The 14,618-nt window shown below is 47.0% G+C and overlaps 1 protein-coding gene and 1 long non-coding RNA gene across 13 annotated transcripts in view; both read left to right on the top strand.

The window, feature by feature from the left end:
- Positions 1 to 4,602, top strand: part of LOC109571038 (uncharacterized) — a 49,425-nt gene extending 44,823 nt beyond the window's left edge. For all 4 annotated transcript variants that reach the window (XR_011561085.1, XR_011561083.1, XR_011561084.1 and 1 more), the window contains one exon: positions 4,174 to 4,602. This is a non-coding gene — a long non-coding RNA (uncharacterized lncRNA). The remainder of the gene's footprint in view (positions 1 to 4,173) is intronic.
- A 1,128-nt stretch (positions 4,603 to 5,730) lies between these two features.
- The window catches only part of ARHGAP10 (Rho GTPase activating protein 10), a 375,184-nt gene continuing 366,296 nt past the window's right edge, over positions 5,731 to 14,618 (top strand). For 5 of the 9 annotated variants that reach the window (XR_011561289.1, XM_070770133.1, XM_070770132.1 and 2 more), the window contains exon 1: positions 5,733 to 6,103. Coding sequence is in view for 7 of the 9 variants with exons in the window: in XM_070770133.1 (XP_070626234.1) it covers positions 5,950 to 6,103 (154 nt within the window). In the remaining 2 variants the exon portion in view is untranslated. Of the gene's footprint in view, positions 6,104 to 14,618 lie in introns of all 9 variants that reach the window. The other 4 variants (XM_070770139.1, XM_070770135.1, XM_070770134.1 and 1 more) reach the window with 4 other exon arrangements.

Below are 14,618 nucleotides of genomic sequence, written 5' to 3'. Positions count from 1 at the left end.
GTGGCACGCGGGATCCTTGCTGTGTCCTGTGGGATCTTTCCTTGTGTGCACAGACTCTCCAGTTGTGGTGCGCAGGCGCAATAGTTGTGGCGCATGCGCCTAGTTCTGCCACGCTACCCCCACCCCCTAGCTGGGACATGTGGGATCCCAGTTCCCCTACCAGGGAAGGAACCCTTGTCCCCTGCACGGCAAGGCGGACGCTTAATCACTGGACCACCAGCAAGCCCCTTGGCCTACAGGTTTGAGTGAGTGAGACTTGGCAGGCTCCTAAACTCGTTCAATGTCCAGAGTGAAGTAGTTACGATAGGCAGCATCTTTCTAGCACTGGAAGGGATACTATTTTATAGGTAAATCTGGAAACTTTGAGGCCATTTGGTTCTCATGAAGGAAGCTTTCTGGAGACTGAAGGTAACACCAACAAGGGGGAAAAGCTGAGAGAATCATACAAAAATAAAGCTGGAGTGGTGACAACTTCAGAAGCCTATACCCTACTTCTCCAGGGAGGTTTTCAGTGTTATGATCCAATAATTTCTTGTTTATTTTGGCATTTTCCCTCTTTAATACTTGTGAGAGAAACCAGCCTAATACAGGTTGGAAGATACTCAAAAGATTAATATTCTGTTTCTTCTCATCATATCATTTATGTTTTGCCATAACTATAATCTATGTACCTCACTGATGAAAGTGTCAGCCTGAGCCAGAGGCTCCCAGGTTCCGGCTCAAAATTGATTGTCTCTTTGTAAGAAAATTCAGATTTCATTTAGGGTGGCGGTGTACATGGACAAAAGACCACACTTTCCATTTTCCCTTGTAGGGAAGTGTGGTCATGTGATTAAGTTCTGGCCAGTGAGATAAAAAGCAAAATGTTGTGGAAGACCTGCAGGAAGGCTGAGAAAAGATGCTGATTCAGCTGCGGGAGGTGGGGGGGAGTTTATCTTTTCCCTTCCTCCTTCACAACAGGAATTCTAGGAGACTGGGGACTATGGAATCAGGTTAGATTATTTACTCATGGATGAAAGAGAGACATAAATTTTTTATTGTTTAAATCACTGTTACTTTGGATTTTCTGTTATAATCTGAACCTAACTGACTCACTGCCTGAAACATATTCAAAGATTCAGGAGAAGCCACATTTGACTTTACAGGTAGCAACTTTGTGACTCATCAAGCAGACACTACCGTATGTAGCGGAACCTAGGGAACCTGCATAAAGGGAAGGTTTCATCTGAGTTAACATCTGTTTTATCTAGACAGAGGAACCTGACCAACTTTCATTGATTCAAATCCTTAACTCAGGACTTCCCTGATGGTCCAGTGGTTAGACTCCACATTCCCAAGGCAGAGGCTAGATCCCACATGCCACAACTGAGTTCAGATGCCGCAGTGAAAGATCCCGCATGCGGCAACTAAGACACAGGGCAGTTAAATAAATAAATAAAAGACTTCCCTGGTGGCCCAGTGGCTAAGACTCTTCGCTCCCATTGTAGGGGGCCTCGGTTCTATCCCTGGTAAGGGAACTAGATCCCACATACCACAACTAAAGATACCACATGTTACAGTTTAGACCTAGCATCATCAAAATAATTTTTTTTAAAAATTAAAAAAAAGATAAAATTCTTAATTCTTCCAGGCACTGAGTGAAGCATAAAAATGCCTACCTGACACACGTACTTGCGTCTCTCTCAGGCACCTAATGAGTCTGAAATTGAAACTGATTTTGCCCATCCCAGTTACCACCAGCACATGAACTTCTATCCCTGGTTTTCTTTGCAGTCGATGTTCAGTAGCGTTCATAGCCATCCACCTAACTTATGCCAGGATCCTGGGGCCGTCTTTGTCGCTTTCTTCCTCATTTCTACATCCAGGCTGCGGTCAAGTCCCAGTGTGCTGTGTGCTAATTAGTCACTTCAGTCGTATCCAACTCTTTGCAAGGACTGTAGCCCGCCAGGCTCCTCTGTCCCTGGGATTCTCCAGGCAAGAATACTGGAGTGGGTTGTCATGCCCTCCCCCAGGGGATCTTCCTGACCCTGAGTCTCCTAGGTCTGCTGCATTGGCAGGCAGGTCTTTACCACAAGCGCCACCTGGGAAGCCCTATGAAGTCTCAGAATCTCCCTCTTTTGATCCACTACTCTCTGTCTCCACTGTCACTTGGGTGACAGCTCTACCATTTCTTGCCCAGACAACTCCAAAAGCCTTCCCTCTGGATTCCCATTCCCCACATAGCACCCGGAGAGGAAACCCAAACCAGATCACATTACCACCATGCTGAAAACTCTTCATAGGCTCCCCATAGCATTAGGATATAATCCCGAATCCTATTGGTGATGAAAATAATCAATACACGATCTACAGTAGGAAAAGAAAAGAGTTTTATTTGAGCCAAACTGAAAATTATAGCCCAGAAGACAGCCTCTCAGATAGCCCTGAGGAACTGCTCCAAAGAAGCATGATGTTCAGCACAGTTTTATGTCTTGTCAGAACAAAGAACATCATATAAGTCAGGGATACATTCTTTCAATGTCTCAAGAAAAATGAAACAAACCAGATCAGCAGGAACTCAGTGAGTCAGTGCAGCCTTGGCCTGGGAAGGGAGTCTTATCATTGAAGGAGTACCAGCACAGGCATCCCAGAAAGGGAGGCGTTCAATCTTGATTTTTTTTTTTTTTTGGCTGTGCCGCCTAGGCATGTTGGATCTTAGTTTCTCGACCAGGAATCATCGGCTGCATCCTTCAGTTGGAAGCACAGTCTTAACCACTGGACCGCCAGGGGAACCTCCTGAATCTTTATGTTTAACATGGACATTCTTCACTTCTGGTCAATGCACCCTTTTCTTTAAAAATTCAAGCAGATGAACAGTGTATGTTTGGTAGGCCACAAACAGGCTGTTTTAGCATAAAATTTGAGTTAATTCATGTAAAAGCCAATATGACTCCCCCAAACCTCAGTATGTGGAAATTTCATCACTGTATACGGCCTGTGAGACTTTGCCAGGTCTGACCCCTGCTCACCCTCTAGCACCCAGCATCATCTTGAGCTAGTTTCTCTCACTTACTGAGCTTGATGCCTGATCTTCTCTTTTAGTCTCCAGAATGTACCAGATTCCCAACCCAGGGGCTTGCACAGGCTGCTTTCTTGCTTAGATTCCTCTGCTCCCATCTGCTATTTTGCAGCCAACCCCTACTGATTCTTCTCTTCACTGTTTAATGACTCCTTCCATAAGACCTTGAGCCCACTCCCGATTTATATCCGGACACTTCATACTGAATAATATTACACGTTGCATTCTGTGGCTGGCTTCTTTCACTTAGGATGGTGTTTTCAAGGCTCATCCTGTTGTAGCATGCCTCAGTACTTCACTCTTTTTTATTGTAGATGAATTATTCCATTGTATGTGCATGCGTGCTAAGTCGCTTCAGCCTTGTCTGACTCTTTACGACCCCATGGAACATAGCCTGCCGGGCTCCTCTGTTCATGGGCTTCTCCATCAACAATACTGGAGTGGATCTTCCCAACCTAGGGATCGAACCTGTGTCTCTTAGCCTCCTGCATTGGCAAGAGAGTTCTTTACCACTAGCACCACCTGGAAAGCCCATTTCATTGTATGTCAAAGTGTATGTGAAAGTGTTAATCGTTCAATCCGACTCTTTGGAACCCTGTGGACTGCAGCCCACCAGGCTCCTCTGTCCATGGAATTTTCCAGGCAAGAATACTGGAGTGGGTAGCCATTCCCTTCTCCAGGGGATCTTCCCCACCCAGGGATGGAACCCAGGTCTCCTGCCTTGCAGGCAGATTCTTTACCATCTGAGCCACTAGGGAAGTCCATTCCATTGTATAGATACAGATTTATCCACTCGTCAGCTGGTGGACATTTGGGTTGAGCCCACTTTTTGCCTATTATGAACACTGTTACCGAGAACAAGCATTTGCGTGGACAAGTGACTTAGCGTTAGCATATGTTTTCATTTCTCTTGGTTATATGCTGAGGGAATGGAGTTGCTGACTCAGATGTTAACTTGGAGGTGTCAGCAGCCCCTTTTTATGAGGAAAGGTTTAGGATTTTGTCCAAATGACCCGGTGCCTGTCAGTGTTTGGCTGTTTGGTTAACAGCCAACTGTTTGCATCCCTCCTATTCTTGTCTTTCCCTGTTTTATTTGTCTCTTTTCTTTTCTGTAGATTCCAGCTCCCCTGCAGATTGTAGCCAGCACCCGGATTTTCAAGGGGTAAAAGTTATTTGTAAAACATTTGGAACTCTCTGGAGGATGGACATTAAAAGTAATAATGTTTATCTGTTTAATCTGTGGGCTAGCCACTTGCAGGGTGTTTTGTAACAAAAAGAGCTTATTGAGTAGGAGGCTTTTTAAACTAGTTCCTGAGAGTAACACTCCTACAACAAACTGCTGAGTCTCAACTACCCAGCTAGCAATCTGTGCCTTTTAAAGAACCACTTTGAAGTCCCTTGGTGATATTAACATCACAAGTGAACCTATATATGTAAACATATGTTGTTCCTGAGCTTGTAAAAATGTATACAGAGTTCCTGGTGTGTGCCTGGCAGATAATAATTGCTTAATAAACTGTTGTTGCTGTTGTTTAGTTGCTAAATTGTGTCCGACTCTTGGCAACCCCATGGACTGTGGCCTGCCAGGCTCCTCTGTCTATGGGATTTTCCAGGCAAGAATACTGGAGCGGGTTGCCATTTCCTTCTTCAGGGGCTCTCCCCAACCCAGGGATCGAACCTGGGTCTCCTGCATTGCAGGCGGATTCTGTAGCAACTGAGCTACCAGGGGCCCCCTAATAAACTATTAGCTGCTATTATTAAAAGTTACTCTAATGAACAATCGGTTTCTTTGAGGTAAGTATTTCAATCATTCAGAACGTTTTATTAACATTTTGAGGGCATATTGAATTGTTTGAGGACACATTGAAAAGTACCCCTTTTCAGGGTGCACTGACAAATTCTCATTTGATCGTTAGGCCCACCTGGTGAAAACCACAGAGAACCTGGCAATTGTTCTCAGGTGCTCATTTTTGGTATGATAAAGATCCACTCAATCTACCCTGGCAAATTTAATCTGCTGATTACAGCAGAAATGACTCTACCGTGATCTGACACCCTCTCCCCTACACCAAGTCGTTCGGTGTGATTACACAGAAGAGTGTAAGAGCAGCTGCCCGCCCCGCAAGAAAATGTTCCTTGCCCTTAAAAAGCTTTCAATCTAAGGTGGAGATTTACAGGCATTTTACTTCAGACGAGGGCCGAGAATGGGGAAAAAAAGAGCCCTTCATGTGCGTCCATTCACAGTTCAGGGTCCGTCCCGAGAGGAAGAAACCTAGAAGTCAAATCGTCAAACCCAGCAAATCAGACCTCAGAGTCAAGCCGCCCGCTGAGGAGTATTACAGATGCTCTGAAGATGCCCCTTCCTGGTCCCGGTCAGGTTCCCCCGCATCCGGGAGCCGCCAGTGAAGCCAAGAAAAGGGGAGGCGCTCGCGCCTGGGGCTGGAGGTGAGCCGCAGGGCGAAATTATACACCAGGGAAGCCTCGGAAGGAAGAGGAGGGGCCACTGCGCGTGGGGAAGAGAAGGAAAAGAAGGAAGAGACGTTCGGGGAAGGCAGGGAGAGGAGGAAGGAGGAAGGCGGAGGAACAAGACAGGGGCGCGCGCGGGGCGGGGCGGGGCGGGCCCGGGCCTCCGAGAGGGCGTGCGGCGCGGGGCCGGGCGGGGCGGGGCCGCGGCGCTTGAGCTTCGGCGGGGGCTGCCGGGATCCCGGCGCCGCGCTCTCGCTCGCTGCCGCCGTGCTGTTGCGTGCGGGCCGGCTCCGGTCCTCGGGGCATGTCCGCGCTGCTCTCGCCGCACGCCCGGGGCTCCTAGCTTCTCCGGCGCTTGCTACGCTCGCGGCCCCTCACCTCGCCCCGGCGCCCGGCTCGGGCTGTGCGCGCGGACCGCCGCAGTCATGGGGCTGCAGCCCTTGGAGTTCAGCGACTGCTACCTCGACAGCCCGTGGTTCCGGGAGAGGATCCGTGCCCACGAAGCGGAGCTGGAGAGGACCAACAAGTTCATCAAAGAGCTCATCAAGGACGGCAAGAACCTCATCGCCGCGACCAAAAGTAAGCGGGGCCCTGGGGCGCGGCCAGCAGGAGCCTCTGCCGGAGGGACACCGACCATCCTGTGCCTGGGGCCGGCAGCCGGAGGATCGGGGGATTCATCCGGCACCGCGAGGCCCCGGGGTCGTTCCTCCTCGGCTCCCCGGGCAGCCGGGGGCGAGTCCCTTTCCCGCCCCTGCCCCCGCGCGGCGTCCCGAGCCGGGAGCCATGCGCGTAAGCTTGCCGCCCGCCAGACCCCGCAGCCCCGGCCGGGCGCCCTCGGTGCCTGCGTTCTCCGCCGGACCCGCCGGAGGGCAGGTTCTCTTGCCCCCTAGAGCTGCTCTGTCTCGTCTGAAACACATCAATTTCACGGGTCTTGTCTCGTGATCCTTCAGAAGAACTTGCCTGAGGATTCTTTGCAAACCTGCTGAGTTGGTCAGAAGTCCCTTGAGCCGTACCCTTTCTGTGTCTTTTTCGGATCCCCTGCGACAGTCCCGTCTCAGGCGCCTTTCTATGCTAAACCCGAAAGTCCACCTGGCGTTGTGCAAGTTCCTTCCCTCCTCCTGCGCCGAGGAGGTTCAAAGATTGGGGCTTGTGAGGCTGAGCAGACAGCCTGCCCTCTAGCCCCGGCGAGCCCTGCCTGCAAATAGGGAATTCCACCCCGGCCAAGCTTGATGCCTTCCAACCCTGTTCATCACTATCTTTTGAGCAACTCAGAAGTGGCCACAGGAAAATAAGAGATGTATCCTCATATAGCGTTTGAAAAGAGTCTAGGCGGCAGGTGGCCTGAAATGCATGCTGAAACACTGAGTTGGTGATGCAGGTGGAAATAGGAAAAAATTAGCTTGAGTGAGGAGCCGGGCAGCCTGAGCACACATGTAACCTATACCCCATTCTGAGGATGCCGGATGAGTGTTGGCTTTTCCCTCTTAAAAAGACCTATCCATGCAGCAGTCTGGGAAAAATATCCCATGTCACCGCGCCCCGCCCCCCCGCCCCCCCCAGTCCCCATTTTGCATTAAGGAAGATGGAAACCTACTGACTGAATTGTCTCAGGTACCCGGCCCAGAGCCTGGAACAGTGCAAATTCAATGAATGAATGAGTTGAAAGAAATATGATTTCATGGGAAGAATTCAGTGAGTGAGCCATCTCTAATTTTAGAAGCAAGTCACTCAACTTCTCTGGGTGATGACCAGGGTTCATTTTGGTTCTGTGACCTCTTTGGTGTTGCAGAATGAGGATTGGGAATCACTTTGGAACATGTGGCTGGTGGGCTATTGGGTTGGTGGCTCTCCCAGTGTCTTGGCATTGTGTGTGTGTTGGGATGAGGGTGGGGAGGGGCTGTAAATATGTAGGTGTAAACGGAGAGAGGAGGAGACGAAAAGGACGTGGGATGTATGTGTGTGTGTGTGTGTGTGTGTGTGCAGTGGACATGAGGAGAAGGACTCTTTCCTTTTGTAGCTTGGTCTTAACTAGTGTCGCTGGCTGGGGGAGTGTTCTTTCTCACTGGCTCTAGCAGCTCCCTCTGGCTCAAGGGGTATGAGGAGGGAGGCTTTGGTGTGGAGAGAGGCAGATGGCAAAGCCAGTCTGGCCACTGGCAGAAAGCTATTTATGTGACTGCATATTCGCTCTTCTGCCAACAGGACACACGCCTGTGTTCCAGCAGCATCCAGTGCATCTGGGGGCCCAGCTGTCAGCCCTTCTCTCCAGAATGTAGACTTTCTGGCATTTGTGAATTGACTCCCTGCTCCTTTTGATTCTTATCCTTTACTGTAAGAACCATAACTTATGCTTATGCTCTAGAGGTCAACCAAAGTTTCTTTTTTCTCCTTTTCCAGAGAAGGTCAGGAACACAGCGTTAGCTCACATGCCTTTGGCAAGTTAGGAGGGACCTGGCCTTTGTCCAGCTTGCCCCATAAAGTTCACATGGAGTTCATATCAAGACTAAGATCGCAGGATGTAAGTTAGGACACCTGAGTGTAAGTTGCTTCACTGTTAGGGCCTGGCTGCAGGAAAATGAGGCAGGTCACTTTTGTGTTCTGTTTCTCTTCTTCTACTTCTAAGAGGCATCAGTAAGATTCTGCAGTGTTCAGCAGTGACTTGATTAGGTAATTAGAAATTACAGTCGAGGTCAATCATTGGCATAATCAGAGTTGAGCTTTTCTAGAACATCTGAGTGAAGAGGTTGAGGAGAGACCTGAGACAGAGGGAGGAGGTATGGAAAGGGGAACAGTCAACTAGCTCAGACCGATTGTGTTTTCTGACACTTTAGGCTTTGTTTTGCAAAAATGGCATTTTCAGAATTGTGCCTTTAAGGTGTTTCTGCTTTTAATTGCCCTGTGTGATGCCTCCTGCATTCACTGAATACTTGTCGGGTTTATGTAACTTTGTTTTTGCTTTTTTTTTTAAATGTCTTGGTCGTGTGTGAATGCGTAATCTCTGAAAATTATGAAAACTCCCCTATTGCCAATACATTTCTAAATACAAAGCTGACGACCAAATTGTTACTTCTGTGAAGAATGTATTGAGGCTTTGAGTAATCCACAGATGATTAAAGAAGTTGGAGTTGAGTTCTGTAGGGCCTGAATGTTTACTCCTGAGTTTAGTTATGTAGCCAATCAACAAGTACTTCTCATCTACAGCTTGAGTATCGGGCTGGAGACACAGAGAGGAATCCAAGCGGAGGCCCTTGTCCCTGAGGTTACTGTCCTGTGGTTAAAGTTCAGGTCAGTCTAGGAAATGTATTTGAACTCCTGTACGCATTGTGCCTAGTTCTTGAAGAAACAAAGGGTACACAGACACACAGGTTAAAAGATTCAGAGGATTCAGTGACAGGTTTTCTAACTTGGACAGAAACAAGAGCATGTTGCAAGTTAGAGTGGAAGTTTGGGAATTCTTTGGTATTTCAAGGAAGGAGTAGAACCTGGTCAGATTGGAAACAGCTGGGTCTGAGTAGGATGAGGAGACCAGTTTGGCTGGAATGGCGATTTCATTTGCGGGAGTAGATGAGATTGGTGGAAAGGTCAGTTTCCAATGATTGAAGCCGTGAAAGTGGGCTTGGAATGTAGGCTTTATGCTGTGGCGAATCACTGAGGGTTTTGCAGCAGAAGCCTTACATAATGGGAAAGAGCTGCTTTAGAGGGACGGTTTGGTGTCTGTCTACGTATCGGGGGTAATTTTGGAGATAGCAGTGGGGGTGGGGAAGAGCAGAAGAGAGAGTCTGGGATCATTGATTTATGTGATGGATTTGGAGATCTTTCACTGAGTTCAATGGACTCTTTGTTTAGATGGCTTTTTTAGCCCTTTTCCTTTTTTTCACTCCTTTCTAGAATAATCAGTGTCTTCTTTCAATACAGTTTAAACTTTTGTAAGCCTTTCCTGTGATGTCTGTGTAGTTTCAGATGCTTATGTTTCCTAGTGATGTGTATTTACCAGAAATGGCAATAAGCCTTATATGCTTTTGCTGTAAAGTTTATAATTAGGCATTCCTGAGAGAATATGTTCTGTGCTAGAGGAAGCCATGTATGTTTTAAACAGATAGTCCTTACAGTCCTTAAGCACTTACATAGCTGAGTAGCAGGCTCTTTAGTAAACTCAGATTGTCTGGGGGGGGGTGTGTGCGTGCGTGTGTGTGTGCGCGGATGTGTGCATGTGCGGGCATGCGAGCGAGCTGGAGGGGCCCTCATTAGCCTTCTTTCATCACAGACCTGGGGAATCGTGTTACTGGTGGCCAGAACTAGAACTCAAGTCTTTCAAGTCTTGGTTTTGGTACTTCTTTTAGGCCTTGATATTTTGATGATTTTACTTTGGTTTTCTTAGGAGCATAAAAGTCCCCTTTTGCTGTCTTTGTGTTTCTTGTTCCAGAGACACGGTTCACATGGTAATTCCTTTTGGGGAAGTTTCTCAGGTTCCTATTGCATGGAAGCATAGGGAGATTTGGAGGACTTACAAGAATTTCATTTGGTAAACTTGAGCCTTAGTCTCATTTGTAAAACGGGGTTGTTGCCTATAGCCTTGAGCTTGACCCACATGTGCAAGTGTTTTGAAAACACAAGTGTGAAGCGGTTGTGTAGGTGTTATGGTTTGCCCAGCTAACGTTTTTTTCCTCTGACAAGCCAAATTTTGTTCAGATGTCTACGCTATTTCCCAAATGACTTATAGAAAGGTGTTTAGGGATGATTCTGGTTAGCCTGACTCAGTGGTTCTCAATCCTAATCCTGGTTGACCATTAGGATCACCTGGTAGGCTGCAGTCCATGGGGTCATGAAGAGTCTGACACGACTGAGTGACTTCACTTTCACTTTTCACTTTCCCCGCATTGGAGAAGGAAATGGCAACCTGCTCTAGTGTTCTTGCCTGGAGTATCCAGGGATGGGGGAGCCTGGTGGGCTGCTGTCTATGGGGTCTCACAGAGCTGTACACGACTGAGGCAACTTAGCAGCAGCAGCAGGGAGCTGTGAACACGCACGTTTAGGGTTGAGAAGTGCTGAACTCTTAACAACTCAGCATGGTCCACCTGTTTTCTGGGCTGGTAATTAGATGAATGAATGATTGGTATCTCACTTCTGACCGGGGAGACCTGATAGGAAGTCTGCTGCAGACACTGGAAAAGGTTTTCTTTTCTGAGAGAGGAGACTCATATGAAGGGTTCTTGCCTTCTGCGATGTGTGTCTGTATTGCCTGGAGCTGTTCCCGCCATCTCGGGAGGGCGAGTAGAACTAAGATAAGGAGTGGTAACTGAATCTGGAGTTTTGATGCTGTAATGAGAGCCACAGATGGTTCTGTGCCTGGCTTTCTGGTTCTTTAGTTGCTAAGTCGTGTCTGACTCTTGCGATCACATGGACTGAGGCCGCCAGGCTCCTCTGTCCATGGGATTCTCCAGGCAAGAATACTGAAGTGGGTTGCCATTTCCTTCTCCAGAGGATCTTCCCAACCTAGGGATCGAACCTGGGTCTTTGGACCGCAGGCAGATTCTTTACCGGCTAAGCTACAGGGGAAGTCTAACAAAATGGCAAGCCAGTTTCAGTTGGGTTTTCTGCTACTTAACACTCTAACTTTTTTTGTTTTTTGGTTTTTTTCGGCTGCTCCTCATGGCTTATGGGCTTCCCTGGTAGCTCAGCTGGTAAAAAATCCACCTGCAATGCAGGAGATCCCAGTTCAATTCCTGGGTTGGGAAGATCCCCTGGAGGAGGACATGGCAACCCAGTCCAGTATTCTTGCCTGGAGATTCCACATGGACCGAGGAGCCTGGCGGGCTACAGTCCATGGGGGTTGCAAAGAATCAGATACGACTGAGTGACTAAGCACAGCAGACTACATGTCTTGCAGAATTTTAGTTCCCCAACCAGCTATTGAACCTGGATCCTAACTAAGCTTTGAAAGCGTGGACTCCTAACTGCTGGACCACCAGGAATTTCCAACATCCTGATTTTGATGAAGTGGGATAACTGTAAATTGTGGGCTGATGCTCTGATTAAGTAGAATTTAGAGAGGCCTGGAAGTAAAATGCTATTTAAAAAGTTAATAAATTAAATATAATTTTACTTTGAACGGAGGATACTCATCTGTATTCTTTGCCCCAAAGGAACTACTGTGGATCCCCTACAGTTCAGGGCATCACCTGGGGGTAAGTCTTAAACTCTCACTTGGGGTTTTACTACTGACCTGGTCTCTAGTGCTAGGGTAGACTTGCCATGAAAAAAACTCCTATCAGTCTTGACCTGGAATGTGGACCCAGACAGGCTTTAAAGGTTTTCAGTACTTTACTCACTGCAAAGGTGGTCCTTGTCTCCATTTAGAGTAGTTCCTATTAATATTCAGCACCCTCCACCAGCCAGCCCTGCTTGTGTGGAATGTCTGCCTGGTCAGTGAGTCATCTGCTGCTCTGGGTCTTCCTGCCGAACTGCTTTTTCCCTGCCCTCCATTTGCTACCTTCTACTGAACTTTCTTTGACTACCTCCTCTTCACTCTGTTTTTTGGTGGGGGGACCAGAGAGCATCATTGACTTCCGGAAGAGGCAGAAGGCAGAGGAGGACATTTTTGTGTTTTAATTTTTAATATAGCTGGTGAGAGAGTATAGTATAGGAGATTAAGAGCACAGCCAAGGCGCTACCACTTATTCACCCTGGGACCTTAGTCATGTTGGTTAGCTTTTCTGTATCTGTGTTGTCATCCATAAAATGGAGATGATGAGACTTCCCCGGCAGTCCGGTGGTTAAGACTCTGTGCTTACACTGCCAGGTTCACAGGTTCAACCCCTGATCAGTGCACTAAGATCCCACATGCTGCAAGGTATGGTCAGAAAGTGAAAAGAAAAAAGAAAATGGAGAGTGTTTCAAACAAGCACTCAAACGTGAACAATTATGATGTATTGTCTAATTTGCAGGTATACATTTTTTAAAATATAAATTTATTTACTTGGAGGCTAATTACTTTAAAATATTGTATTGGTTTTGCCATACATTGACATGAATCTGCCACGGGTGTACACATGTTCCCCATCCTGAACCCCCCTCCCATCTCCCTCCCCATACCCTCCCTCTGGGTCATCCCAGTGCACCAGCCCCAAGCATCCTGTATTATGCATGGAACCTGGACTGGCGATTCGTTTCACATATGATAATATACATGTTTCAATGCAATTCTCCCAAATCATCCCACCCTTACCCTCTCCCACAGAGTCCAAAAGACTGTTCTATACATCTGTGTCTCTTTTGCTGTCTCGCATATAGGGTTATCGTTACCATCTTTCTAAATTCCATATATATGCGTTAGTATACTGTATTGGTGTTTTTCTTTCTGGCTTACTTCACTCTGTATAATAGGCTCCAGTTTCATCCACCTCATTAGAACTGATTCAAATGAATTCTTTTTAATGGCTGAGTAATACTCCATTGTGTATATGTACCACAGCTTTCTTATCCATTCATCTGCTGATGGACATCTAGGTTGCTTCCATGTCCTGGCTATTATAAACAGTGCTGCGATAAACATTGGGGTACACATGTCTCTTTCAATTCTGGTTTCCTCAGTGTGTATGCCCAGCAGTGGGATTGCTGGGTCATATGGCAGTTCTATTTCCAGATTTTTAAGGAATCTCCACACTGTTCTCCATAGTGGCTGTTCTAGTTTGCATTCCCACCAACAGTGTAAGAGGGTTCCCTTTTCTCCACACCCTCTCCAACATTTACTGCTTATAGACTTTTGGATCGCAGCCATTCTGACTGGTGTGAAATGGTACCTCATAGTGGTTTTGATTTGCATTTCTCTGATAATGAGTGATGTTGAGCATCTTTTCATGTGTTTGTTAGCCATCTGTATGTCTTCTTTGGAGAAATGTCTGTTTAGTTCTTTGGCCCATTTTTTAACTGGGTCGTTTATTTTTCTGGAATTGAGCTGCAGGAGTTGTATATTTTTAAGATTAATTCTTTGTCAGTTGCTTCATTTGCTATTATTTTCTCCTATTGTGAAGGCTGTCTTTTCACTTTGCTTATAGTATCCTTTGTTGTGCAGAAGCTTTTAATTTTAATTAGGTCCCATTTGTTTATTTTTGCTTTTATTTCCAATACTCTGGGAGGTGGGTCATAGAAGGATCCTGCTGTGATGTATGTCGGAGAGTGTTTTGCCTATGTTCTCCTCTAGGAGTTTTATAGTTTCTGGTCTTATGTTTAGATCTTTAATCCATTTTGAGTTTATTTTTGTGTATGGTGTTAGAAAGTGTTCTAGTTTCATTCTTTTACAAGTGGTTGACCAGTTTTCCCAGCACCACTTGTTAAAGAGATTGTCTTTTCTCCATTGTATATTCTTGCCTACTTTGTCAAAGATAAGGTGTCCATAGGTGCGTGGGTGCAGGTATTCATTTTAGTATGCAGGCTGTTTTCTTGCCCCACAAAATGGCTGCTCTGGCCCAAAGATGAGGGTCTAATCTTTAGTGCCTGTTATCCCTAAAAATGTATTCGTCCAAATCATTGTGACCAGTGACCAAGAAAAAAGACTATGTGGTCTAAGGCTGGTAAGGCTTCCAAAGTTTGAATGGAGCTCAGGATGCTAAGAAATCTGGCAGGTTGTGAGTGGATGAATCAAAGCTAAGTGGTGTCTTGGGAGAGTATGTCCCAGAATTTGTTTCTGATTCAGAAAGGCCTCGGAGAAGGCAAAGGCACCCCACTCCAGTACTCTTGCCTGGAAAATCCCATAGATGGAGGAGGCTGGAAGGCTGCAGTCCATGGGGTCCCTGAGGGTCGGACATGACTGAGTGACTTCACTTTCACTTTCATGCATTGGAGAAGGAGGTGGCAACCCACTCCAGTGTTCTTGCCTGGAGAATCCCAGGGACGGGGGAGCCTGGTCGGCTGCCGTCTATGGGGTCGCACAGAGTCGGAAACAACTGAAGTGACTCAGCAGCAGTGTCAGAAAGGCCTGAGGGTGATGTGGAAGGTGTCACTAAGAATGTTGGCGATCTAGCCCAGTTGTCTGCAACTAAGGCTCAGGCAGGCAGCCCCAGGCCTGCCATCCAGGGGATTGATAAGACAGAGCCCAAGA

This window comes from Bos indicus, chromosome 17, assembly GCF_029378745.1.
Source record: "Bos indicus isolate NIAB-ARS_2022 breed Sahiwal x Tharparkar chromosome 17, NIAB-ARS_B.indTharparkar_mat_pri_1.0, whole genome shotgun sequence".
Lineage (NCBI taxonomy): Eukaryota > Metazoa > Chordata > Mammalia > Artiodactyla > Bovidae > Bos > Bos indicus.
The sequence above is the reverse complement of the archived record's forward strand: the minus strand, read 5'-3'. Positions and strand labels throughout refer to the sequence as shown.